Source organism: Bubalus bubalis, chromosome 21, assembly GCF_019923935.1.
Source record: "Bubalus bubalis isolate 160015118507 breed Murrah chromosome 21, NDDB_SH_1, whole genome shotgun sequence".
Taxonomy (NCBI): Eukaryota; Metazoa; Chordata; class Mammalia; order Artiodactyla; family Bovidae; genus Bubalus; species Bubalus bubalis.
In genome coordinates, this window is record NC_059177.1 from 17,485,243 (window position 1) to 17,511,736 (window position 26,494).

At 47.5% G+C, this 26,494-nt stretch overlaps 1 protein-coding gene across 4 annotated transcripts in view; it reads left to right on the forward strand.

Moving 5' to 3' along the window:
- Positions 1-26,494, forward strand: part of SRGAP3 (SLIT-ROBO Rho GTPase activating protein 3) — a 247,457-nt gene that overhangs the window by 187,234 nt on the left and 33,729 nt on the right. For 2 of the 4 annotated variants that reach the window (XM_006070759.4, XM_044933456.2), the window contains exons 9-14: positions 2,306-2,503; positions 6,553-6,637; positions 13,334-13,361; positions 18,568-18,670; positions 23,739-23,799; positions 25,488-25,565. In XM_006070759.4, the coding sequence (XP_006070821.3) occupies positions 2,306-2,503; positions 6,553-6,637; positions 13,334-13,361; positions 18,568-18,670; positions 23,739-23,799; positions 25,488-25,565 (553 nt within the window). Of the gene's footprint in view, positions 1-2,305; positions 2,504-6,552; positions 6,638-13,333; positions 13,362-18,567; positions 18,671-22,537; positions 22,569-23,738; positions 23,800-25,487; positions 25,566-26,494 lie in introns of all 4 variants that reach the window. The other 2 variants (XM_044933455.2, XR_006547179.2) reach the window with 2 other exon arrangements.

Genomic DNA, 26,494 nt, shown 5'->3' on the forward strand with positions numbered 1-26,494 from the left:
CCTGTCTCTTGCGTCTCCTGTATTGGCAGGCAAATTCTTTACCACTGAGCCACCTGGGAAGCCCAGGAAATGCCTACAAGATGTTAAAGAAAAGCAAAGAGGAAGTAGCACTCTGTGTTCAGTACTATTCTAACCAGGGTATACTAAAGTATGTGTACATATTTCTGAGTGTATTCACAGGAGTAGGAAGAAGACTGGAAAGAAATACTTTGAAATGCTGGTAGTGGTTTTGTCTGGGTTACAGGAATATAGGTGATATCTGTTTTCTTCTTTGTGCTTTTGTCTCTTTTCTGCAATGAGTTTATGTTATTTTTATCCTCAGAAGTAAGAGTAGGTATTTTGAATCACACAGTGAAAGAACCCAGGGCACACTAAACGTGTCACAGATTCTGAGCTCCACGGAGCTTCTGTCTCACTGTGGCCAGCACACCTCCCTGCAGCTGGTGGTGCAGGGCTCCCACCAGGTGGGCACAAGCGGAAGCACCAGCTGGGAGCTCCGTTCTGATGTGCACTGACGCGGCCACGTGGAGACCTCCTGTTCCAGCCCGGATGCCCCCACGCAGGGAGGATGTCACCCAACTGGAGGACACCAGGCCATGGGGGTGTCACCCAAGATTGTGGGCAGGTCCATCTGTGAGCAGTGCAGTCAGAGCTGAGACGGGGAGTCGTGGTCCCTGTCTTCAGACCTCGAGGGGGCTGTCTTGTACAGAGAGGGCAGGTTGCTTTGTGTCTTGAAAGAGGATGGAACCAAGACAGATATGAACCAGAGTGTAGCTTGGGATGAACAAATCAAGAAGTCCCTGTGGGAAGGTTACAGACAAACTATGAATTTGTTTCTCAAACCTGAGAAGAGAGAGGATATGGACAGAGTGTTTTCTTCCTTTCTTTATGCCCTATGTCTTCCCCCACAGCATCTTAAATTGTCTACATGGAACAGCATGTGCTGTATGTGTATAATAATGTTAATGGAATTTAGGTTGGAAGTCAGGACCACAGAAAGGAGGGTGAAGCACATGTTCCTCTGGGTAGGCTGTTCACGGCCGGGGAAATGCTTAATTTTGAGCCTGGGCTTCTGTGAGGCTGTGTTGGAAAGAACTGAGTCACTTGGTTATTCATTCAATGAATCGTTGTTCAGCACATGCTCGTGCTCATGCTGTCGCTTCAGTCATGCAGCCCCCTGGACTGCAGCCCGCCAGGCTCCCCTGTCCATGGGACTCTCCAGGCAAAAATACTAGAGTGGGGTGACATTTCCCCCTCCAGGGGATCTTCCCGACCCGGGGATTGAACTCATGCCTGCCTGCGTCTCCTGCTTTGCAGGCAGAGTCTTTACCCACTGAGCCACCTGGGAAGCCCTATTCAGCACATACTATCCTCTAAATGTTGTGTCCAGTGCTGAGTTAAGTGAGTGAATGGGACAGAGTAGAGTACTTTCTCTCATGGAGTTTATATTCTGGTGAGAAAAGGCAGGTGAGAATTGAAACACAAAAGCAAGCAAACAGTAAATTGAGGACATAAAATATCAGCCACTAAGTTAAGAATGCGGTTGTGGCCAGGAGGCGACTTTTAAGCTGAGATCTGAGTGCCAAGAGAGACTCTGAGCGGCAATCATTGTGCAGTGAGTGTGGATGCAGGCTCTCCCAGGACTGTCTTTGAAACCACCATCCATTCAAGTTCGGGTCCGCCCTTTAGACACAGCTCACTGGGGAGTCGGGAGGCTGGGGCCTGTGTGTGAAGCCTCTGGGGGTCCTGCTTGGTCCTGGGGGAGGAGTCAGGGGCGTGGAGGACCGAGCACACCGTAAGTCTCGGGCTGTCTTCCTCGAGCTCTCTTTTCTCAGTCAGGCTTGTGTGGACTCAGTGGCTGACAGTATGAGAGTTTGTCCACTGAGAATGGAGCTCCCTGTATCAGACTGTCTTCTCCCTGCTCGGGATGGAGAGAACAGGGAGTGCTTCTAGGGTTGTCCCTCCTCAGGGCCTTGCCCCCCAGGAGGAGCTTCTCTGGGGCTGTGTAACCGCAAAGAGACACAGACCTCAAAACCTGAGTCCCTTGCTGGTCACAGTGTTCTCCAAGGTTCTCACTGGCAGAAGTAGGCCCATGACAGGACTGAGCTTAGGCGACCTGGCTTCTCCCCCCAGCCAGTGCCAGCCTTATTTTCCACATCACCATTAACAGAAGTGAGCACCTTTGTCCAGCCCACCTCTGGGGGCTTTACATGGAAGAAATAAAGGAATGATTGGGAAAGGACTTTGAGGTGTCAAAGACGTTCTGAGACGACAGGACTTTTGTTGACATGCGGTGTTTCTCTAGGTTAGAAAAACTCTGGATGCCACCATGCAGACCTTGCAGGACATGCTGACCGTGGAGGACTTTGACGTCTCTGATGCCTTCCAACACAGCCGGTCCACGGAGTCTGTGAAGTCGGCCGCCTCCGAGACCTACATGAGCAAGATCAACATCGCCAAGAGGAGAGCCAACCAGCAGGAGACAGAAATGTTCTATTTTACGGTAAGTGGCATCCTGACTGAGAACCTGCTGCAGCCCCGCTGGCTGTGACTTTTGGGGAGCAGCCCAAGTTAGTGGCAGCCAGAGGAACGCATGGGTCAGTTAGACCTACAGTTCCTCCAACATGCTCTTCAGAATAAGTTGTCTGCCTTGGCTTTGTGAAGTGCAGACAGTGAGCTAACCATTGGGTAGCCTCAGCCTTGATCTTGGATTGACCGTTATTGCAACTTTCCTGTTCTAGAAACAATACAGAGAGGGTTGTGCTCAGTAGGGTGTGAGGAAAAGGGCTGACAGAGCCAGATGCACATCCCAAGGAACAACCCCCAAGTTAAGTGTATGGTTGTCATGTCAAGTTGTGTCAAATTTGGGCCTGGACTCTGCAAACAAGGCCCTGGGTGATCTTTTCAAATAGCTGGTGAGTTGCCAGCCCTTCATGTAAAATCCCAGATTACTTATATTCCATTTGGCCAGGGAGGAACAGGGATGAGAAGCATCGGGGCTTTGGTTCAATGGGTGTTTAGTGAATATGCAATGTTGGGTTGGAGAGGATCTTCCATCTGACACTGGATCCTATTTCACCCTGTTCCTGCCCCAGAGTCATGCAGATTGTGCTTGAACAGCCCCAGATTAAAAGCTCCCTCCCTCCCCAAACAACTGTTTTGTTTGGCTTGTGGCTGGCTACGGACATTATAATGTTTTCCCGTATCTCTGTTATCTTCAAAAAGCTTCCTCACGAGGATTTCTGGTCATTGATCTTAATTCTGTTCTCTGGAGCAACCCAGAGAGAGGCTAATTCTACTTGACAGTCTGGCAAGGTTGCAAGGAGCTGAGCTTTCATTTCTCTAGGCTAAACACATCTACTTGTTTCAATCTGGCCTCTTAAGCTTTTGTTTTGAGTGGCCTCAGCATCGACTCTTTCCTGACCACGTTCTGTTTGTCAGTGCTTCTTCTAAAAAGAGACTCCCAGCAGTGAGTCTCTTCCCAGCACAGAACAGGGCTAAACTTTCGCCTCCCTCCACATTAGGGGCTATGCTTCTCTTTTCATGCATCCTAAGATTACATTCTATTGTTTTTCTTTGAAGCTAGTATCGGTTAAATCTCTATTCTCAGCATACCGCCATTAAACTGTCCTCCTATGGGATGTGTAGGTGATGTCTTAGGTGGATCGTATGTTTATTACCAGTTTGATTTCCTCTTGATGGATTCAGCTCATGGCTCCACCTGTCATGAGCCTTATCCAGTTGCTCATCACAGATGCTGTCTCTTCAGACCTTGTGTCTAGAGATTCAGTAAGTGTGGCTTCTGTACCTTAAAGTTTATTAGTTAGAACAAACAAACAAATAAGAAATGAATTGCTATGCCAAGGCCAAGGCCAAAGATAGAGTTGTTCAAAACATGCCATTAGGCTGATATTGATCCATTAATTAGCAGTTTTAGATTGTGTTCATTTAACCAGGGACAAACCCATCCAGTTTTAACATCCAACTCTATTTCTTGCTCATCAAATATCTGTTGAAAGCCAGTGGTTGATGCATACTCCATTTCCTTGATCAATTTTGTTGCTTTCAAGAAAGAAAGCAAAGTGAGACTTAGTGAATGAGTCCATGCCAATTTTGGGGGTTCACCACTCCCACTGGGGGCATACTTTGTTTGTAGAGAATTTATGGGTTACAAAGATAAGGGAGGAAAATGGATGGGCATTAAGTCGCTTTGGCAGCAGAGTCAAAGATGAGAGTTCAGCCTGCTTGAAATGAAAAGACAGTATCCATTATGGAGGTCATGGATGTTGTACTTTGATTTGAATATTCAAGTTATCAACCTGATTGGCTAGTGCACCTCATGATTTGATGTTGTGACATTATTTAGGTATTTTTAAGGATGTAACACTCCTTTTAAAGCAAACATCAATATGAATCGATGGTATTTTTTTCTTCACGCGTGAAGCCTAGGTGAAGCATAGAAGCAGTAGTCAGGGACCCAGAGCCCCAGGCTGTAATTTACACTAACCAGTGAGTCACCCACCAAAGCACGAGTTACAAGTTTGGGATTAGAGCTCCACCTGCTTGGGGCACTGAGGCAGGATGAGAGATCACCTACTTACACCTCAGCTCTGGCTTTCATGGTGAATTCTTGAACACAGGATAAAATCAGAGGGCGGTATTACTGGAAGCATCCAGAGAGAGCCTCTTGGTGAGTAACTATCAAACGGAAGTGTGTTTTTGAATTATGTAAGAAACTTCTTGAAAGCGCAAGTTCCCAGACTGCCACCCTCCCTGAGGTGGCGCCCTGGAAACTTGAGGACACCTGGGCCTCTGTGGTGTCCTCCCAGGGTTAGACTCACAGGAGTTCAGAGCAGGGATCTGCCTGTGGGCACTCTCCTCAGCTGGTGCCTGAACCACACTGGGAGAAGCACCATGAGTCTCCTCATTTTACCCCAAGGAAGGCATGAGGTCCAGAAATGTTCAGAAATTTGATCAAGGTCACACACCGAGTGGCCACCACTCTAAGCGGTTTCTCCCTCTCGTAGAATGAGAACAGCGATGCTTCTGTCATTTATCATCTGAGATTGCAGTGAGGACCAAATATACCTGTTTGAAAACCATCCACAGATACAATGGGGATGACTTAACAACCACAAGACAAGGCCCTAGGAGCTAAGAAAGACCAAGGCCAAGAATAAACAATGCCCAACCTCCGGAAACCCGCCGGGGGGCCTGGGGGGCAGGGTTCACCGAGCTTAGTCTTCTCTGGGCGCATGTGGGCCTTCGCCCCACACCTGTATTCTGCAGGCAGAGTGATGCTCCATATGTCCTGAGCTGTCGAGCCTCACCTCTCTGCCCCTCTGTGCTCCATCTGAGCCTCCTGGCTGAGGCATAGAATGGATTTTTGGTGAGAAACTAGCTGGCAGATTTGGGGCGATCACATCCATCCCTGTGCCTTCCCCCTCAGGGCCTTGGTAATTGCATTCCCCTCTGCTGAGACCCCCTCCCCCTGTGCACCCACGTGGCCCCTTCCTCGCCTCCTTCAGGCTGGGGCTGAAGTGGCAGCTTTGCCTTGAGGTCTGCTCCCACTCCCAGATCCCATTCCTGCCTTGTTCCCCTCCATTGACCTATTGTATATTTTACTTACACTTTTGTTAGCTCACTGTCTTGCTCCTACTCTGCTATGTCAGTGCCGCCAGGTCAGGGGTTCAGCTGAATTTCTTGGCACCTACTACATGTCAGGCACAGCTGTAAGCACCAGGGATCCAGAAGGGAACTGGTGTGGACCACGCCTATGGTGCCTCATGGCCCAGCAGAGAGGGCTCCCAGCCTGTGATTGGGCGACACGGGGCGAGGGGGGCCAAGGGAAGCTGGTACCTGTGCGGAGGCGTGGTTGAGGCCGTGCTGAACTGGGGGCAGGTAAATGTGTTTCTGTTCTGGGTGCCTTGTTCCCTGGACTGCACCCGAGTGCACTGTGTTTGGCCAGGCCCCTGAACCGGAGGCAGCCTGGACCCCAGGAACTTTGGGCAAATCACTTCTTGTGTGAGCCTCACTTTTCTCATCTGTAAAAAGAAGAAAATCATATCCCCCAAGTGCAGTTTGGGTTATTTTAATAGGAACGTCTCCAGAGGCCTGCAGGGCCTTCCTCCTTCAGTTCTCAGCCAGATGAAAGAAGACGTGTTCTAAGGCTCCTCTCTGACAGATCCGATAACATGCTTTTGCCTCGGCTGCATGCCCTTGGCCCAGAAGAACAGAGGAACTTTGATCGCTAAAAAAGCCCTCTGCCCCAGCTCCTGCCATCCTCACATGACAAAAGCCCCTTTTACTTTGCCCATCCCCTACCTCCACCAGCTCTCTTTGTGTTCCGAAACTGACCTGAAATGTTTCATAGGACTGGACAGCCACGCATGGCAGAGGTGGAGACCTGATGGAACTGATGCGGAGACCCTTCCCTGCTTCACCATGCCTGGGGCCTTCAGGGTGGCTTCCCACCCCGAGGTCTGTAACAGAGGCAGAGATGCCAGGACTTGGCCCTGCAATCTGTAACGTCCTTGTGCCTGTGTCTTACAGAAATTTAAAGAGTATGTTAATGGCAGTAACCTCATCACTAAGCTGCAAGCCAAGCACGACTTACTCAAGCAGACTCTGGGCGAAGGTGAGTTGAGCAGCAGAGGCGGGCATTGGAGGGTCCTCCCCACTGGGTCTCGTGTGGCCCCTTGAGCTGTTACAGATGGAGATCCCAGGCACTTGGTAGAATGAGGCCTGGGACTGGGGCCACGTACTGGGACAAGCCAGCTGGGGAAACAGTCTGGTACAGATGCTGAAGTGGGGTCTAGTTTGGCTGCCGAAACTATGGGGCAAACACAAGTCTGAGTTTAACTTGTGGGGAAGAGTCCCAGAAAAAGTGAAAATGGGTCCCCAATAGGTAAAGGGTGGGATCCAGGGCACAGGGCTCTGCACGGATGCTTTTTTAGCAGATTCTGCTTGCCAGGAATACTATTGGAATGCCTGGCCAGGATTCTAGGTCCAAGAAGAATTCACATATGTAAGGCAGAGTTTGGTCCTTGAGGGTCCTGGGGACTAGACTTAAAACTCCCGAAAAGCTTCCAATGATGGTTGGAATAAAATCCCATCTGCTTCCGTGGCACATGAGACCTGAAATCATTTGACCCCCATGTGCTACCCTAACCTCATCTACTTCTCCTCCACTCCCCTACTGTACTCCAGCTGCACTGAGCTCCCTCCTGCATTTCAGAGCTCATCCAACTTATTCCTGCCTCAGGGCCTTTGCATCTGCTCTTCCTGCGGCCTGAAATGCCCCGACCCTGTATCTTTGTGTGGATGGCTGCTTATCCTCCAGCTGTCAGCACAGATATCACTTCCTCAGTGAGACTCTGCTGTCCCAGCCTCAGGGGATCACCACCTCTGTCCCAACACTCTCTCTGTTTGATTTTCTTCATCTTGGTTGTCATCATGTGAATTCAACCTCTTGATCATCCGTTCACCGGCTTATTGTCATTGATCACACCTCCATACCCAATAGCATTATATCTCCAACCAGAGTAGGAACTTCCTTGCTTGTTTTGTCCACTGCTTTATCTGTAGTGCCTAGGACAGTGCCTGGCTCATAGTAGGCACTCAATTAATAGTCACTGAATAAATGTTGAATGGAAAGATCACCAGAACATGAACTAGAAACCATCCAAGATCAAGGATGTTTCAACTGACAAAAAAGGCACACCCTAAGAATTGAAAATTATATTTTATTCGGTGGAAAAAACTGAGGCCTTAAGCCCAGGATGCAGTATCTTAGATAACTCTGAGAGACTGTTCCGTAGAGGCAAAGTGAGGAACCAGGACATTTAGGAGTTTTTGCAACAAAGATGAGGTAGTCAGAACACCAAAGGACTGGTATTAATCGAAGAAAACCTGACATCTCAAGTTAAGGAATTTGGGCTCTTCTATGTATGAGAAGGTGCAAGAGTCTGGCCTCACTGAAATCATTCCTTTGATATGTACCTCAGCTCTCTGGGGCCAGCATCCTGTGTTTTCTCATCCTGGTTTCCTCAGGGTGCACCATTGCAGGGAGCCAGGGCTGGTGGCTGCAGTGTCTGATGATTCAGTGGTGGACATAGTGTTTCCATCCTGATTCCCTTGGGGCTGTCCGTCACGGTTGGCTGTAGTGGTTGATGGACGCAACATCCTCCCTGATACGGTAGGCGGCATTTTAGTGCACAGGTGGTTTAGAGCAAGTCCTGGTGGCCCTGGAGCTTGGTATGAGGCTTAACTTTGAGCAGAGGAGCTGACCTGGGGCTTCTGAAGCTGTTAGGCCACATTCAGAATAGCCCTGTGTTCTCTTTGGAGAGGGCTGTTGGCTGAAGAATGTGCTCGACTGACATGGGGTCTGGGAAATACGGGGCCAGTATTAGAGAGGTGAAGGGACTTCCCAAGATGTCAGTGCCATTAGGTCCTGAGATGACAGCTTGAGGCAGTTTAGAGATGTCCCAGGAGTGTTCTGGGGAATGAGTGGGACAGGACAAGAGCTGTGCTGGGCTGTGGGGCTGGTGGGCACTGCTGCTGGGGGTGTGCCATCCACGGTACATCCTCGCCCTTCACTGGCTTGCTCTCTTCTCCCTGTGTGCGCACATTCTAGTGGCTGTGCCCGAGCCACACAAGTCCTGTTCACTCAGCAGCTATCCAGGGGGCTGCCAGGCTCTGCAGGCACTTGGCATGTGTGAGCCCCATGCCTTAGAGGAACCGGTGAGAAATGAAACCATTTCCAGTCCCAAGGCATTTGCAGTCTAGCTGGGAGACAACTCATGAATTCATTAAAGAATTAAATAGTGATAACATTATCACACAGAAATACTGAATAAATTGCCAGGTGAACAATGCAGGCTCTGAAGACTGTGAGTCCCAGGAGGGAGGTTTTACCGTGGGCCCAGGAGAGCAGGAAAGGCTTCTAGAAAGATGAATAACTAGGGCTTGAAGGAATAGCCAGGACTTTGAAACTAATACCAGTGGAATTTTTTTCAATCAACTTTATTGACATATAATGGAAATCCCTTAAGATGCACCCATTTTATGTGTAGACATCAGTTTTGACAAACACATACACCCAGGTATAACCAGCACTCAAAAGCTCCAGCCCCAAAGCAACAACCCAAAAGTTATCTTGTGCCTCTTTGCAGTCCACCTTCACCCCAGCCCCCCATCTTCTACTTGAAACCACCTCTGACCTGATTTCTGTCGCCATAGACTAGATTTGTGTGCTCTAGCTGGTGACAGCTGGGAATCTTTTGGGGATGATAGAAACATTCTGTTTCTTGATTTGGGTAGAGGTTAGACATGGGTGTTTATATTTGACAGAACTCATTGATTGAGGGGAAGAGGGGGAAAGAGTGAGTTGCAATGAGCTTTTTCTTCATTCCCTGCCCCTGCGCCCCTGGCAACCCTTATATTCTGCCCATCCTGACATTTCAGTATTGGACCAGGAGACTGGGGCCGTGGGGGACCGTGAATAACACAGAGGGAACCAAAACAGTGAGAATAGAGGGAACGGGATAAGACAGAAAGTCCTAGAGAGCAGCTTGGATGAGTGTGTCATGGAGCGGCTTTCACAGCTTGCAGGATCAGTTTTTCTGGTCATGAGATTGGGCGCTGAGGGGTGTTTCTCATGAGCCATTTAACAGAAGGCAGGTCCACGTGAGTTGCTGACTACTTGTGTTTTCGAAATCAGACACTCTGGATTTAGAAAACAAGATGTTCTTTTAAAAAATAAGATCCCAGATGAGTAAGTGCTTCTCTTGAGCTTCCCTGTGAGTGCTATCAGATGCAAGCTTTTATTCCTGCCTCTGCCTGAGTGGCCTTAATGAAATAATAAAAATAATTAGTTTTGGTTGGTATGACTCCTGACCCATTTGGTCTTCTAAGTATGTTTAGACTTCAGCTGCATCTTGCTCTGAGATATGATATATGAGTCCTTCTCCTGAGTTTTGAGCTGAAGAGCAACAAAAAACAAGAAATGCAACTTCAGAAGTACAATGGCAGCTAAAAAAGAGCCATCTAGAAGAATTTCCATAGTCCTGTTTTCTCGTAAGCCAGCAGTGAGTAAAGTCCACTGTGCTGCTTTTGATATCTGGCACAGGTCTTGTTAGACTGGTCAGTTCTGGGGAAGTTTTTTCTTATTTTGATAAACTTTTTATTTTAGAGTAGTTTTATATGTATAGTAAAGTTGCAAAGACAGTACAGTTTCCATATATTCTACATCCAACTTCCCCTATTATTAACATCTTCATTTAACATGAATATGGTATATTTGTCACAATTAATATATACTGATAAATTATTATTAACTAAATTACTGAAAAAACTGAAGCTGAGACCAAATCTTCAGTCTTTTTTGTATTTCCCCTGCACGATAAGGATATATGTGGATTCTTAGGGCATTGAGGGACAGGGAAGAATTTGTACTGACTTAGTTTGATAAAGCTCAGAACCTTCTAATTTACTCCTCTGAGAGTCATCAGATGAGTCCTCTCTACCTGGACGGGTTAACTCTTCTGTTCAGTAGAAACTTCTTGTGAGAGTGGGGCTAGAGCAGAGTGACATCTGCATCATCAGCTGTCTTGTATTGGGAGGAATAATCTGGTTGTTTGAAAACAGGTAAGAAATATGGGGCCAAGTGAAATATTTTGGCTAAAAAAGATATAGGGTTTTTTTCAAAAAAATGAAATGAAATGTCATGTCTAGTGCCTCAGTTTCTCTCAAGTACTCTTTTGACAGCATGCCTCAGAGAAACCACAAGCTGGAGGAAACTCTAGGTCTTTCAGGTCACCCTCACTTAGAGGCAAATTTTTGAACATAATTGACCCCAGGCATACAAGTCAAAATGCTTCTAGGTGCCCTGCAAACTGGCCTTCCTTGTTACAAATGTCACTGCCACATCTTGGAAACAAGAGCACACACCCTTATGTGCCTTTGGCTGTTGCTACCTCATTTTATTGGCCAGAGAATTCTTAGTTTGCCATCTCTGAGCCTTAGATTTCTGACCTTTTATATTGCTCTGGGTAATCAGTAAGCTCCAGGGTTTACACCTAAGATACAGTGGTTTTTCAATTTACTCTAGCTGCTCAAGGGTAGATGGTGCGTTGTCTATAAAAAGGAGTGAGACATAACCTTTTCAGGACAAGATTTAATGTCCATTACGGAGCAAAATGTCCACCAGGACCAGACAGTCTGACCTTCTAGAAAATGACTAAGCCACCAACAATAAAGAATATTTTCACAATCCCAAGAGGTCTCAGATGGTAAAGGGCATAGCATTTTTTATTTCTGTTAGAAGTTGAAACACTGTATTTCAAAAGATGTTAGTAAAGGGGTTCTTGAGAGCTGGAATGTGAGTCAAAGCTGAAGGAGAATCGATTCCATTTGTTGCCAGAGCAAAGTCTGTCTTGAGTGTGTTCTAACATTCTACTTCTGGGACCCAGACCCTTTGATTCCTATCTATCCCTTTCTTCCCTCCTGGCCCCTATTTGTCCATTCATCTGTCCATCCATCCATCAAAAACACAGACTCTGTGCTTGGCTAGAACTGGGGGTACAGTATATATAAGACAGACAAGGTTCCTGCCCTCCTGGGGGAAGAGAGACCTCAAACAGGAAACAAACCATTAAGTAAAGAATTATATCTGTGGTAAGTGTCCGTAAGTAGAAAATTTGGGCTGAGATAGAGAATAGTTGTGTATGGGGTTGAGGAGCATGGGGCACTTGCTTTAATGTAGGTGATCAGAGAGGTCTCTAAGGGGAGGGGACGTTTAAGCTGAGACTTCAGAGGGGTGGGAATGTGTCTGCCACATGAAAAACTGGGGAAAGAGTGATGGGGCAGAGGGAACAGCCTATGGGAAGGCAGGAAGGGATGAAGTGAGGTACAACGAAGGGAAGAGCACTGTGCTTGGACCACAGTGAATACGTAGAGGAGTGGGCCAGTCCAGGAAGAGGTGGAGCCGGAGCCTCTTCCTAGGTCTCCTCTGTCGGTCAGAGTTGCACAGTAAACTACATCCCTAAGGGAAATGACATGTTGTATAGTCAACCCAGGCCACTGGCTGACCCTATCCTAGGTGGGTTGCCACCAGCTCTCACTGGGGGTCTTAGGTGAAAATGTAACTCAAATTGGTGTCTGGCAGGAATTTGCCTCAGACTCCAGACACAGTCAAATTAAGTAGAGCAAATTTTCTTGTTTTACCTCACTTTTCTCCTTTCCTGCTTTGGCTTCAGTTCAACCAGCTGCAGTAACTCTTGTAACTGCTTGTGGCTTTGGTCAGGAATTAAGGAATTGTGTGCTGATTTGCTCCAAGTTTTATTTTCAGACTTCTCTCACTGTCTGCCTCCCCTCATTTTCCTCCCCAGCTCCATTCAGCATTGTTTTTCTCTTCGTGTGAATACTGAATGCAATTCTAGAATCTAGAGCAATGTGGTCCAATATGGTGGCCTTGAGTCATAAGTGACTATTGAACACTTGAATCACAGCTAGCCTGAATTGAAATGTGCAAAATGAGCATCAGATTTCAAAGAGTTAGTACTATACACATATGTTTAATATATAACCTGTAATGGGCTTCGCAGGTGCCAGTAGTGGTAACCCGTCTGCCAATGCAGGAGACATAAGAAACTCAGGTTCGACCCCTGGGTTGGGACGATCCCCTGGAGGAAGGCATGGCAACACGCTTCAGTATTCTTGCCTGGAGAATCCCCATGGACAGAGGAGTATGGTGGGCTAAAGTCCATAGGATAGCAAGAGTTGGACACAACTGAAGCGACTTAGCACACATGCCTGCATATACCTATAACATCTTATTAATTTTTTATATTGACACATATTTAAATAACATTTTGACATAAGTTAAATAAAATATATCATTAAAATTAATCTCACCCATTTCTTTTTAAGTTTTGTAATGTGGCTACTAGAAATTGTGGCTTGCATTTTATTTCCATGGGGGCAGCGCTGACTTAGAGGTTCTCTATTGCACCACAAAAAAGAATGAATTACTCAGTCATGCTATGGATGAACCTCAAAAGCCTAGTTATGTGAACAATAAGAAATAAAATATATGTGAACATGGCCCTACAAATAGGAGGCACGGAGGATTTAATAAGACTCAGTTCTTCCCAGCAGACCACACCTTAGGCATAATTAGATTTCCCATTTCATAAATAATTAAGTTCAAGTGTGAGTTGTTTCATGTTTTTAGAAAAAGACGAATGTGCACCGGTCAAAAGTAAAATAAACAAGCAAGCAAAAACGAAAACAAAACCAACAATTAAACATTAATGTACACTTTTCTTTCCAGGCGAGAGAGCGGAATGCGGTACAACCAGGTAAGAGCCGGGGATCCTGTTTCCTGCACCAGCCGCCTGAGGTGGGGAGCGGGAGGAGGCGGGAGACACAGGAAGGGAGGGGAGGGCGAGCACGGTGCTGGAGCAGGAGCAGCGAAGTCTTAGGGAGCAGCGCCTCACCAGTGCCCCCACGGGGGTGTGACTGTGCTGAGAGGGGAGGCAAAGGCCTTTGGCTGCTCTGCTCATTCCAGCTTTAGACTGTGACAGGAAGGGAGCCTTTCAGAGCTGCTCTGGACGGTGGGTGTGGTCCCTCGGCGGCGCTATCCATCAGGTGGGAGGAAGGGACCGTAATATATATTGCAGAGTGTTGAGGGCAGCCAGAAGCCGGAGGCGATCAGGTTGCTGTCCACCTGTCTCCCCATCCGTTCTATGGCTGCTGAGCAAACTGCCTAGGAGGGTTGGTGGGGAGGTGCGGGGCAGCACGCAGTAGCCCGGGGTCCGGGTTTGCCAAGGCTCTGGGTTGGGCTGGAATCCCGCAGCAGCACCGCCGGGCACACGCATGCGCATATTCACACTAGCGCGCACAGCTCCCGCTGCTGCCCGCACTGGCTTCCGACTTCACCGCACTGGGATGGACTGGTGGCGGAGCCCCTTGCTCGGGAAGTAACAGTGGACAGCTTCGCTTTGTCTCCAGCTCGCTCACCATTACCCTCTGCGCTTTCCCCTGAGCAGACCAGAGCCAGTGAACACTTTCACTCAGCAGCGGATAGCTGAGGGTCTGACTTCAGGACTGGACCTTTCCTTTACCTGCAGAGAATTTAGGTCCCTAAGCAGCCCCATCGCTGCCTGGGTACCTTAGAGCCCATCCGTTTTCCCGTCTCCAACAATGCCTGTCCCACCGCCCAACATGAATTTAGCCGGTGGCCTCAAGGCCTGCACTTTTCCATCATGTGACCACTGAGGTCTGGTTTTTGCCTCATTCTGGGCCCAGTGACCCAGTGACATCCTTTCCCCACAAGTTCTTCCCAGTGGCTGGGAATCCTGGAAAGCTGTCCTATTTGGCAACAAGAAGGATGAACCCTCAACTCCCTCCTCATCTGGAAGGGAGTTGGCTGGGAAGAGGCTTAGAAAGCTCTGGGATTTTCAGTTTACTGAGCCCAGGGTCGAGGAGACCAGGGACTCTCCAGAAGCTTAGTCTGTGCAGCTGTTCCTCTAGGATCCGGCAGTCTGGGAACACTGGGATGATTCGTGATGCCAGGGGAGGCCTTCCCAGCATGTGGGCCAGCAGATGTGCAGGTTTACTTTCTCAGAATCTTCTAGAAACAAATTCCTTTTTTAAAAATGAATGAATTAATTAAATTTATTTATGGCAAGTGTTGCCTTTTTAAAAAATATATTTATTTATGGCAGGAGAGTGTTGTCCTTAAAAAAAAATTTTTTTTTAATTTATTTGTTGCAAGAGAATGTTGTCATAGTCCCCAAACAACAGAAGCTACATTTTACACCAAAGTCTGCAAATAGTGCAACAGATGGGGGATGAATTGAGCCATCCCTCACTTCTTCCTAATTCCTAGAACTCATGCGGGAATAGTGGTTCCAGCAGATTGTAGGAGAGATCTGTCATCAAACCCTTGGCGAGGTCCCAGGGTGTTCCTTAGAGAAAAGTTGAGGGGTTTTGCTTTTTTTAATAAATAAAGTCCCCTGAGATGTTTTCTTCCACACCCTCATGGACCTAGGGCCTGGGAAATCCAAGCTAGGATTACAGACCTCCCACTTAGATACACTGTACTACACTGTACTAAGCTGTAAATCCAGATATCTACACTTTGGCCCTTGGCCAAGGTCAAAGGCAACTCTCTTAGTAAACTAAAAGCTTCCTCTTCTAAAAATCATTTTTAACTTATCATAGAGTGCATTGCTAACTTGGAAGTATTTTTGAAATTAATCTTAAATGCCCTGGGTGAGCTATTTCTATACTGTGTCTCCTCTCTGTCTCCCATAGTTTCTTGTCAAAGGTCAGTGTCATTTTGGATGATTGGTTGAGCAGATCTTCTCAACAAGCTGCTGCTGGCCTTGTAGAGATAGACCAGTTTTGCACATGTGCCAAAACACGTTGTATTTTTTTCTCACACTTTAGAATGTTATCTTAGAATAGCCCCAATTCATAATAACCCTGTAATTAGCATCACCGCCTTAATGAACATTAATTTGAGCAAACTCCGGGAGACAGTGAGAGACAAGGAAGCCTGATGCACTGCAGTCCATGGGGTCTCAATGAGTCAGATACTATTTAGTGACTAAACAATAAAAAAAAATTAGGCTGACCAAATACAATAATGCACTTGAAAGATGTATGGTAAATGGCAAATCCAAATGCAAACCTAAGATTTGATTATGGTTTTTCAAACCATTGACTGGCTTCCCTAACCTAGAACTTGCTCCAAGTCTGAATTAGTGGTGGAATCATTTGAGATTTCTTATCCACACAAATGCAACCCCATGCACACCCATGCACAGCCTCCAAGAGCCTGACCACCATCCAACTATAATATTGCCGCCATTTTGAATTTTGACTCCCACGTCTGTGAGGTTGTCTAGGAAAATCACCATCCTTTTGATCACAGAATAATTTTGAGGCCAAGTTCTGTGTTGCTAATGTGTGTTAATTTTCATCTTGGTTGAAAGGCAGAAAGGGGACATTGGTCTCTGGTTTCTCTTTCTTCCTCTCCGTGGCTTTCTCTGTTCCTGTTTTCCCTGCCTCTCTCTCTCTTTCTTTCCTTTTTGCTCGGCAACTGAGCAGCAGAAGAGATGGAAGGCTTAGGCTGCCCCACTTTCCTTGGCTGAGCTGCCCCTCTGCTCCCCACTTTGTGCCCCACCCAGCACTTCAGTAAGTCGGTATCAATTTGATGTAATGCGAAGTTGGGATAGCTACGTTTCCTTGTCAGAGATTCTGCTCCGTGCACAGAGCACCACACTAAAGGAAGAAATCCTGATGTGATTCCAACAGTCCTTTGCTTTCTGGATTGGGCAGGAGAAATTTTATAACTCACAGGAAAAAAAAAATTCCTTAGGACTTAACTTTATGAAATAAATTTTAAATGCATCCTAGACTTTTTTCGGTATTGGTGTCTAACACCTGCTTTGAGTCTCTACTCTTGTTGACCATGAGAGTTTAATAGATAATTTAATGCTATTGCTGGGTATTCTGTGGTAAAACCCATTTCCCCATGTCCATACTCACACCAGAACCTGGAATAGGAAGAGCTGAATTCTTTTCCTGTGACCTTGGGCAAGTTTCTTAATCTCTCAGTGGCTCATTTGCCTTATGTTTAAAGTAGGTTTAATAGTTCTTGCCTACTTCTCAGGGTTGTTGTGAGGATAACATGCAGTGTGAGATAATGAAATGATCAGACAACGTTCAAAAACAGAAACCCAAATCACCATGGAAACAAGGTGGCTCAGCTGCTACCCTCCAGTTATTAAACGTAAAACCTATGGCCCCCTGTCACATTTCTGGCACTCTCTTTGGCATATGTAAATTCAAAAGCAGATCTAGTATAAGGAATACTCACTCTCACATGCCCTTATCCTCAAAAAAATAAGCACCTTGTGAAAAAGAAATGACATGGACTTAGCTAACCAAATTGACATAGATCCAAGATGGGCTCAAAATAACCTTGCCTGTTGTTTCTTTTCGAAGTTTTGGTCTGTGCTGTTATTTTTGGTTCCAATGTTTGGGTGGCATGAGATTTGGATTCCACTGTGTCTTTGCCCATGCATGTCCTGGAGCTAGCAGTATTTGCTCAGTATTCAGAAACCACAAGGAATCTGATCTGAGGTCCGTTGATGGTGGGGCTGCTGAAGCAGACAGGCGAACAAGGCCAGTGAGCAAGGCAGCATGAGTCTCATCTCCTTGATGGGCTCCACAGCACGTATGATTTCTTGCCCATTCACAGAAATCAGTCAAGATGTGGGGGGCCCATGTCTCTGTTCATCACACATGGACATTATCTGTGTCAGGCTGGGTCTCCCCTCGGTACCTCCCAAATTGTGAGCTAAGCCAGTTGAAAGTGAACTGTGTCCCTTGGTTAGGGGTCTTCCTCCTAACCTTTGAAAGTCCTTTGGCCTAGAAGGCTGGCAGCATTGAGTCAGGCCAACTTGGGTGGTGAAAGGTGAGCAAATAAGCCAACACAGGCATATGCATGTGAGCAACTCTGGAAACCGGTTCAGTGTTTGTGGCTGTTTCACTGTTGCTGGTGAACTGTGGTGTGATCGCCCCTCCCTGCGTCCGAGATGGAGCGAGCACAGGGAATGGAGATCCTAAAGTCAAGCAAGACACTTTCAACCCGACCCCCTCCCAGTCCTCTGCTGGCAAGGGTTAATGGAGTGGATGAGTTTGGGCTAGATATGGGAAGGTGCCCTAAGGCTCCATGACTGACCCAATGGGAAAAATCTTGGGCTTAGAGCCAAAGAGGCTGAGTTTGGGGTCTAGCTCTGCCACTTCCCCACTCTAGAGCTCAGTTTAGGCCTCTGTAAAATGGGGCCACACATGCAGAGTTAAGCTGATGTTAAGCATGACAGTGGATTTGAAAACACTAACTGAAAGTGTACTTGACTAAAGCACAGGAGATAGTCCTCACCCTGGGTCCCCGGGGGCCCCCAAAGAAGCTGCAGCCTCCCTCCTGGCATCAGTTTCTTCATCTCTAAAATGAGAATAATAACTGCCTGGCTCTTAGATCAATGGAATAAAGAGTAGTCAAGTGCATTTGAAATGCTTAGCAGCATTAGGAAGATCAGTGCCCCAGTACATCGGGAGCTGAAACTCAGTGATGTGTTTAAGCCAAAACAATGAAAATTAACCCTTCCAATCATCTTTGAAAGTCTCTTGCTTTCTTCGGCTACAGGTTACATCTCACCCCTGACTCCCCCTCCATCTGGTTAGCTTTGCAGGATGGCAGCCTCTGATTGGAGTTTCAGTGGTTTCCCGGACACGTGCTGTGCCCCCCCATAATGTAGAATGCATTTGTGTTACATGAGTCTTGGTCCTGCCTGACACTGTGGATCAGTTAAGACACCCTTGAACATCCAGAGGCCTTCAGATGGAGCATTGGGCACCAATGCACTGGGGGTTCAGGCCTTCCATTTGCATTTTGTGTTCTCCTTCAGTCGTGGGTTACAATGGCATCTCCCCCCATTGTATGTTTACCTTGGTTGCTTTCTTGATTTCTTTTGTTCCGTTTTCCCCTAGGCCCCCCTGTCTTCCCCCTAAACCACAGAAAATGAGGAGACCTAGGCCTCTCTCAGTGTGTAGCCATAAACTATTTAACGGCTGTATGGAAACGTTCATTAAGGTACTTGCTGGGGAGCCACGGAGTCCGCGAACGTGCCCAATGTAATGGCAGCCTCTCTCCACCTCCTACCCCGGCCAACAGCCCTGCCCCGACCTACTGACAGACTGACATCTGACCAACGGGAACTTTCCATCTGGGCCCTTGGCCAGGCCATGTAGCTGGCTGGTCCTCCTGGTGGCCTGCCTGTAGCTTCAGAGGCACTTTTGTCTCTGACCAGTGGCTTCTAAGAGTGCCTCCCCTTGCTTCTCAGCCCTGGCTGAGTGGGGGGTGGGGAGGGCTGTCAGCCCTGCTCCCCTGCTTGAGGAACTGCAGTCCTGACCAGGCTGAGGGACAGTTAGAGAAACCCCCTCACCTCCTGTCACACACACGTCTCCTAGGAGCAGACTGGTTGGAAGCAACACAAAGGAAAAACCCTGCTTTGTATAACTGTATTTTTATACAAGTGATTTTTTTTTCCCTAAAAGTTGAGAATAGACCAACAAAGGAAACACATACAATTTGTGTGAGAGACAACCCTTCCACCTTGTTTTGCTTCTTGTGAGGCAGTTTGGGAGAAGGGAAAAGAGATGAAGTAGTCCCTTTAGAATTCCAGGTTAACCCTTTACACCTTAAACTGGAAAGGAAGGTTTTCACTTCAGTGAGTTTCTCTGTTCTTGCTTCTCGGCTGCAAAGGGTACAGGATCGAGCCATCTCAGATAGAACAGCTCAAGGCAAGTTAAGACAGTGATGAAGTTGGAAAGGGTAACAGGTGGGAAATATCCTCAGGGAAGGGCAGATGCACTCTGAACATTACTTAGGGGAGCGGGAGGAAGGTCCCTACCAGTGACTGGAAGCCCGCCACCATCTAACAAAGACACTCACTGCAGAAAATAAGACTCATGTCAGTCAGGAGAAAAGGCCCTGAAGGCTCCCAGGCTCTGCCTGAGACACGTTTGGAGTGTTGGAGGCTGCCTCTCCTCCAGCTCTCTCTCCTCCATCCCCAGACAGGACGTTCACAGGACTTACTGGGCAGGGAGGGTCGGCCTCAGGTGTGGGAAGAGGTGTGGGCAGGATCAGCCTGGGTCCCAGGGCTGTCTCTGCCTGTGAACTGAGTTCTGGGAAAGGGAAAAGGGGACAGGAGGGCCCCAGTTGGGGGTGCCCGAGGGGTGGGAAACAGCAGCGGCTGCTCTCAGATGCCTCAGAGGAGGGAGGCCTGGAGGGCCCCAAAAGGACCTGGGAGCAGCAGGAAAGGGGCACGTTGGGAGGTGACCCCGAGAGAGCAGTTTGCCATCCAGAAGGTCATGGGAGAAGAGGCCTGTGTCAAGAGCCCTTTCTTCATCCTCCGTCCTTGCTCCTACAAGACTTCCTTCTCAAAAAATCGCACTCCAGAGCTAAGGGGAGACTGAGGCCCATTTGCTACTCTCTGCCCTCAAGGACCTTATCGTGTCACACAGGAGGTTTTTGACGCAGAAGCTGAATGTGGAAGATGATTCAAGATGAGTGCTTGGTGACTGATCAGTACAGAAATAAGTTCTGTGAGCACTCTAGACCAGGAAGAGCCGTGGGCACCGGGGGCAGGAGCAGCATTGAAGGAAGTGTCGGCAGAGGGGAGGATGGACGGAGGAGCTGCTGAGAGAAGGAAGAGAATGAGTGGAACCTCAGAGACACGGACATGTTTTGGAATATGCTTAGCGTTTTGGAAACAGGCGGTCTGTCAGGACGCTTGGAAGGCTCTCTCACCTGATTGCATTTGAAAGCAAAGGTGTTCTGTTTAGTGAGACAATTTCTGAATGGAGAACTCCTACATAAAATGTGTGACAATCAAGTCATCTGACTTTATTCCCCTGACAATCACAACACCCACGGGTGTGTTTGCCCCTTAGAGGAAGTCGGTCCTTCTTCTGCATCTATAGGCTTTGCTGCACCTGGTCAGTCTCCCGCAAGCCTGCAACAAGCGTCTTTGTCAGCGGTGCCAAAACCTTGTCTTTGAATGGACGGTCTTTTGGAATGAGAAGTGTCATTCAGAGTCCAGCTTGGCAGCCACTGGAGCCACAGCATGGCAAGAGGTATAGGCTGCACTGGGCACCAGGAGACTGGCTCTGAAAAGAGCCCCCAGAGAGGGGCACCCTAGACAGCTGGGCAGTGGCCCGTCCCTGGAATAAGAGCACAGCTTCCTCAGGGGATAGTTTGACTGAAACAAAGTTTGTTTGTTAAGCGATTGCATTTCTTTGTAGTCACATGTGCTTGTACCACGTATTATCAGTGCAGTTCAACCAGCTCCTCTGTGCGCCCTCTCTGAGCTCAGTTTGGGGACAGATTGCAGTAGCGGGGCCCCAATCTCAAGGATGGTTAACTCTCAGAAAATGAAAAGGCAGTGTGATGCACTCAGTCCTTCAACCTTTATGAATGGAATTTAATTTCCTCTTAGGATTCCCATGCTATCTGAAAGAAGATTCAGCATGAATCCCCATCTCTGAAATGCCAAACTTCTGAAAGGCTTGTCAGTAAAATAACATCATGGAAATGCCTTGGTTATGAGGGTTTAGAGGGACAAGGGGACTTCCCTGGTGGCTCAGATAGTAAAGAATCTGCCTGCAGTGCAGGAGACCCGGGTTTGATCCCTGGATCAGGAAGATCCCCTGGAAAATGGAATGGCTATCCACTCCAGTTATTATTCCTGGAGAATTCCACGGACAGAGGAGCCTGGTGGGCTACAGTCCATAGAGGGTCACACAGAGTCGAACACAACTGAAGCAATTGAACACGCACACACATGAGTGTGTGACAAGGATCAGATAAGTAGCTCATGGCAGGTTCTAGAGCTCTGCCTGGTGCAGAGTAGGCACCAGGGGAGTGTCAGCTGCGAGTGCTGCCGGGGCTTTCCGGAGGGCGCCCACATCCCCATCTGACCATCTGTCACTGCTGTCCTAGGTTCAGGTGGGCTTGGCCAATGTAGGAAAACCCTAGCAGCTGAGATGCCAGGGCTGGACGGGTGGCAGCGGGGAGGAGGCTCACATCCTCCTGACTCTCAGTCAGGGGGTTGACCTCCCCCAGGAGCTGAATGAAACACAGTACGCACCCCAGAGCCTGACCTGCTGCCTGTACAGGAAGAAAGAGGAAGGTAGTTCTCCCCTACAAATGGGCGATTTCAGTGAAAGCAAAGGCTGTGGTTCTGCCTGCAAGGTCACCAAGGTGTTCTGACCATATGGCCCTCCCTCACTCCAGGTTTTGTCAGTTTTGGGTTCCCTGAGGGTCTTTCAGTGCCAGGGTGAGGGTCCTCGGGCAGAAGGAGATCAAAGTCGAGTGAGTACCTGGGACCTGTTGCCTCAGCTGTTTGGTGGAAAAGCACAGTCTGCCATGTGAAGTTGGAACCGGGCAGCTTGCCCTTGGGTCCTATCCAGATGGCCCCTGCAAAATACAGTCTTGGTTAACTAAGAGCTAAGATCGAGGTTCCCTGAGCTGACTGCGGGGACAGTCCCAGCAGACACCTGAGAGTGTGTGTCCCTCCTTTCTGTGGGCAGCTGGGCTCACCTTAAGGGGTCTTAGGTGGGCTCTCATGGCTGGTGAATAAACAGCCCCTGTTTTGAGAAGAAGGTAGACTTGAGGTTAGGAAAGGGTTTAGTGCTCACTGTTCCTGCACTTTGACAAGGACTGAAAGAGGCCTCTTTGCCCTCTGGTGTCCAAGGCAGCCACCTTGGAAGGCTGGCGGGGCAGGTCCCTAGCTCCTGAGCCTCGTAGGCTGCCTGCCATCTCCCTGGCCCTTCACTGGCTGCCATTGCATTTCGGCGTTCCCGGACTCTGAAGGATCTGCTTACTCTAACTGATCTTACTCCTGCATAATCTTTTCTTTTTCTCCTGCTGTGCTGCCTGTTTATTTTTTGTTATCAGAGGAAGAAGAAATGCTCGAACCAGGAACCAGGTATTTACTGGAAAGGTCCGTTAGCCCCATTCAACTGGATGGAAACTGTCTTTAGTCCTGACTTGTAGCACAGGGCCCGCCTTGCCTGTTGCCAATGAGTCCACTTTATTATCCTCTCTGTGACTCTAGTTAAGAGTTAAGGTATTCTAGTTAAGAATTCCCAGGTGGGGTGCGGAGGAGCCACAAAACCATCCAATTTCATGTTTTTTCCCCTGTCCCTTTTACGTGAGCATACTAGTACATATGCCTTCTCTTCCTCACCTTCTGAGGAGGCTAGTATTTAATTTGGCCCATTTTAAGAAAGAGTTGTTGTTATTGTTTTTTTTTTTTTTCTTTTTTCTTTTTTTCTTATGATTGTATGCTCTGTAAGTTGCCTGAAATAGCATAAGGGTCAACCAATGATGGAATCCAAAGGAAAATGATCCCTTGCCCAGCTCTCTGTGGCCTTGGGTCAGCTTAGGGAAATGTCATTTAAGTTGACATTGACACCCTAGATACATGTGTTTAGAGCTGCATCTTAGTCAACCTTTCTGACTAAGGTGGCCACTCAGTGGTCAGTGGCTGACAATAATTTTTTTCTAGAAGTTTTCCTTGTAACATGTGCACTGTTAAACCAAGTTATCTGTCTGGATGTTTAGGTTGTTACATCATGAGTAGAGCTGGTCTTCCCTTCTCAGAGCTCAGAAGGACCCCTGGGGCCGGCCTTGCTTCTCCCATAGTGTGCCCTTCTTCATGCCAGCAGCAGGTCCTACAGTCCTAGGCAGAGTCCTTGCTCCTTCCCTGAATGCTGGGAGAATGGAGATGAGTTGGGACTGAGGGGAGTGGGAGGCAGTGAAGTCTTGGAGAGCAGACTCTAGTTCCCTCCACGCAGAGGGCTCTCTCCCCTTCTGCCATGCGCCTGTGAGGCCTCCTGAGCCCTGATTCCTTCCCAGCTGAGTAAGCAGACAGAGCATTTCTTTAAAATTGTCATAACTATGCCTTTTCTGCAATAACAGAAAACTTCCTATTTTAACTGTTTGTGGAGACTTTAGAATTAGTGGTTCCTTGCTTGTTTTCTTACTAATCCGATGGTACTAATATTCTGGCTTGAGTTCGTAATCTGTGTTTGCAGTGTCTTCTCTCCTGTGGTGGTTGCCAAGTCCAATACAACTCACGACTTTTTTTCTTAAGGATTCAGGACAAGCTATACCACTGGTCGTCGAGAGCTGTATCCGATACATCAACTTATATGGTAAGCTTAATCTCAGGGCAGTGTTTTCAGCTCTTTCAAGAACAGGTGCCAGGCTGTTCTCATAAGAGATGAGACTCAGATTTTCATCTTGGTAGATTTCATGCTACTGCTCTCCTTATGAGAGGGAAAAAGCTCTGTAGAACAGGTGCTATTCTGACTGCTATCTCTTGAGGCTTCTGTGTTGGGGGGACTGAAGGTGGTGAGATGAGCTGGGAACTGGGAACACTGAGGAGCAGGGAGGGTCCACAGGAGAACAGTATTAGTTCTTTCCTCACTCCCACCCAAGCCCAGAGCTCTGCACTTAGGGCACTGACTGAGGTTGGCCATCCAATCGGCTGATACTGCTAGACTGTGGCAAGCTCCATGAAGGAAGTAAGAGTGTCTGGGATTTGCTACATGGTGTTCCCAGCACTTAATGTGTGCCTCCATCTATTTATTTATTCATTCCTCCAAAAATATATTTCCAGAGTGCAGAGCAGGCACCGTTTCTGACTATGGCAGCACAGCCATGAACAAGACAAGTAGGCTGCCAGCCCTCAGTAGCTTACAGGGCCAATTAGAAGGGCAGGGAAATAAACGAGCAGAGAGATACATAGTCTAATTTCAGCTAGTAATAATGCCTAAGAACTAAGTAAGGGGACAGAGAATGGCTAGAGGAGGACAGGGCTGACTTGGCTAAGGTTGTAAGGAGAGCCATCTCCGAGGAGGTGGTATCTGAGTAGAAGCCAACCTTTGCAGTCCAGGTGGAGAGAATGGCGAGTGTCATGGCCTAATACGGGGCGGAAGGCCCGCATGCCTGGACAAGACTGAGCCAGGAGGATGGGGTAAGAGACCCAGGTGGTAGAAATTCAGCACTGGTTAACAAAAGAAATGAACGACGTTTATTGAGCACATACTATGTATACAGACCAAACTTTAAAGCCTGCCTTTAAGGGTAAACACTTCCATAAATTATAATGTGGAGAGTTGTTTGCTGTGGAAAACTGAGTCTCAGGGAAAGGATCCCAGTCTTAATTTCCTTTTCAGATGAGTGAGGTCCTCTAATCTTCGATCTTGTAGGTCACTGTTTTGTCGTTACTGCGGTGTCAGATAGCAAGGTCTGCTCTTCTTTATCGCCTTGTAGAAACACATAAAAAATGAGATCGTCTTTTTAATAAGTTAACCTTCCCCAAACTCCTCGATCCCAAGTTAGCATGCAGTCTAGACTCTAGATTTTCTTGAAGAAAGACAAAGTCTGTGATGGTTGAGGGAGTGGTATTAATCATTCTTGTTCAAAATCTCTGTGGCTGTTAAACCCCAGTGGCATTTGTTAAGTCGAGCTACCTGGAACAGTGCAACTGATGAGCTTGGTAGGCAACGTTTCACTACCCAGTTATTTGATTGTGCTAACCTGGGAATTAAAGTGGAAGTTATTCACTGGTCCAGTGTTGATAGAAATTTCTTGTTTCCTTCAAGCCCGAACAAGAGGCCATAGACATATAAAGCAGAATGTGGCTGAGAATTTGGACCAGCTAAAAAGTTCATTGTAAAGGCTTCTTTTGGGCTTCTCTTGGGAGACGGCCATTGTGAATGACTCTTACAAAGGATGATGGGAGAAAGAGACAAGCAGTGGAGAGAGTCATCCATGTTCCCAGTGGTCTGATGAGCTTAAGGCCTTTCCTCTTCTTCTCTTTGTTTATTTCTTTTAGGACTCCAGCAGCAAGGCATCTTCAGAGTGCCAGGATCTCAGGTTGAAGTCAATGACATCAAAAATTCCTTTGAGAGAGGTAAGTACGGAGTGATCATCTCCAGCTTGTGTCCAGAGGAAGCCAGGGTGGGTATGAACGCATTTATTGGAGCCAGTGTTGCTGGGGCAGCTTTTATCAGCATCTCTTTCCAGCTTCACCTTCAGGGACTTTACCTTGGTAGCTTGAAATCAGCCAAGGCGGGAGTTTACACCACAGAAATTGGGCAATGCTAAAACCTTTTAATTTTTCTTTTTCCCCACTGTTGAACAATGACCAGGGTGACTTTCAATTGCAATTACACATGGGTGACTTTCTCTGGTGAACTCTGCAGTGGTTGCTGGGGAAAGAGGGCTTTGGAATTGTTATGTGAATCTGTAAAGGCTTCTGTGTTTTAAAAAAGTTGGAAGAATATATATAATATGGAGTGGCTTAGAACATCTTAATTCTTACGTTTTTTGCAGTTTTCTTGGCAAAGCTATGCATTGGGAGGAAGAGATCATACACTCCCCCTTCCCCTTGGGGAGGTTACCTAGTTTCCACTTTGATATAAAAGCTTATCAAATCAAATGTCCACCAGAATGTGGCTTACTTGGTTTAGGCTTCCTTGGCCTCAGGATCTTTGATGCGGACAGATGGCCGGTGGCAGTGTCTGTGCAAAGTAAGGACTTAATAGGGTCAGGAAAAGCTCTGCCGTTTTGATACTAGTGCATATCTTGCTGCTATAGTGAAACTTAGAGTCTGGGCATTTCTGTTCAAAGAAATAGTTTCGAACATCGTGCATGAATGCTAAGTTGCTTCAGTGGTGTCTGTCTCTTTGCAACCCTATGGACTGTAGCCCGCCAGGCTCCTCTGTCCATGGGATTCTCCAGGAATACTGGAGTGGGTTGCTATGCTCTCCTTCAGGGGATCTTCCCAATACAGGGGTCGAATCCATGCCTCTTGTATCTCCTGCATGGGCAGGAGGGTAC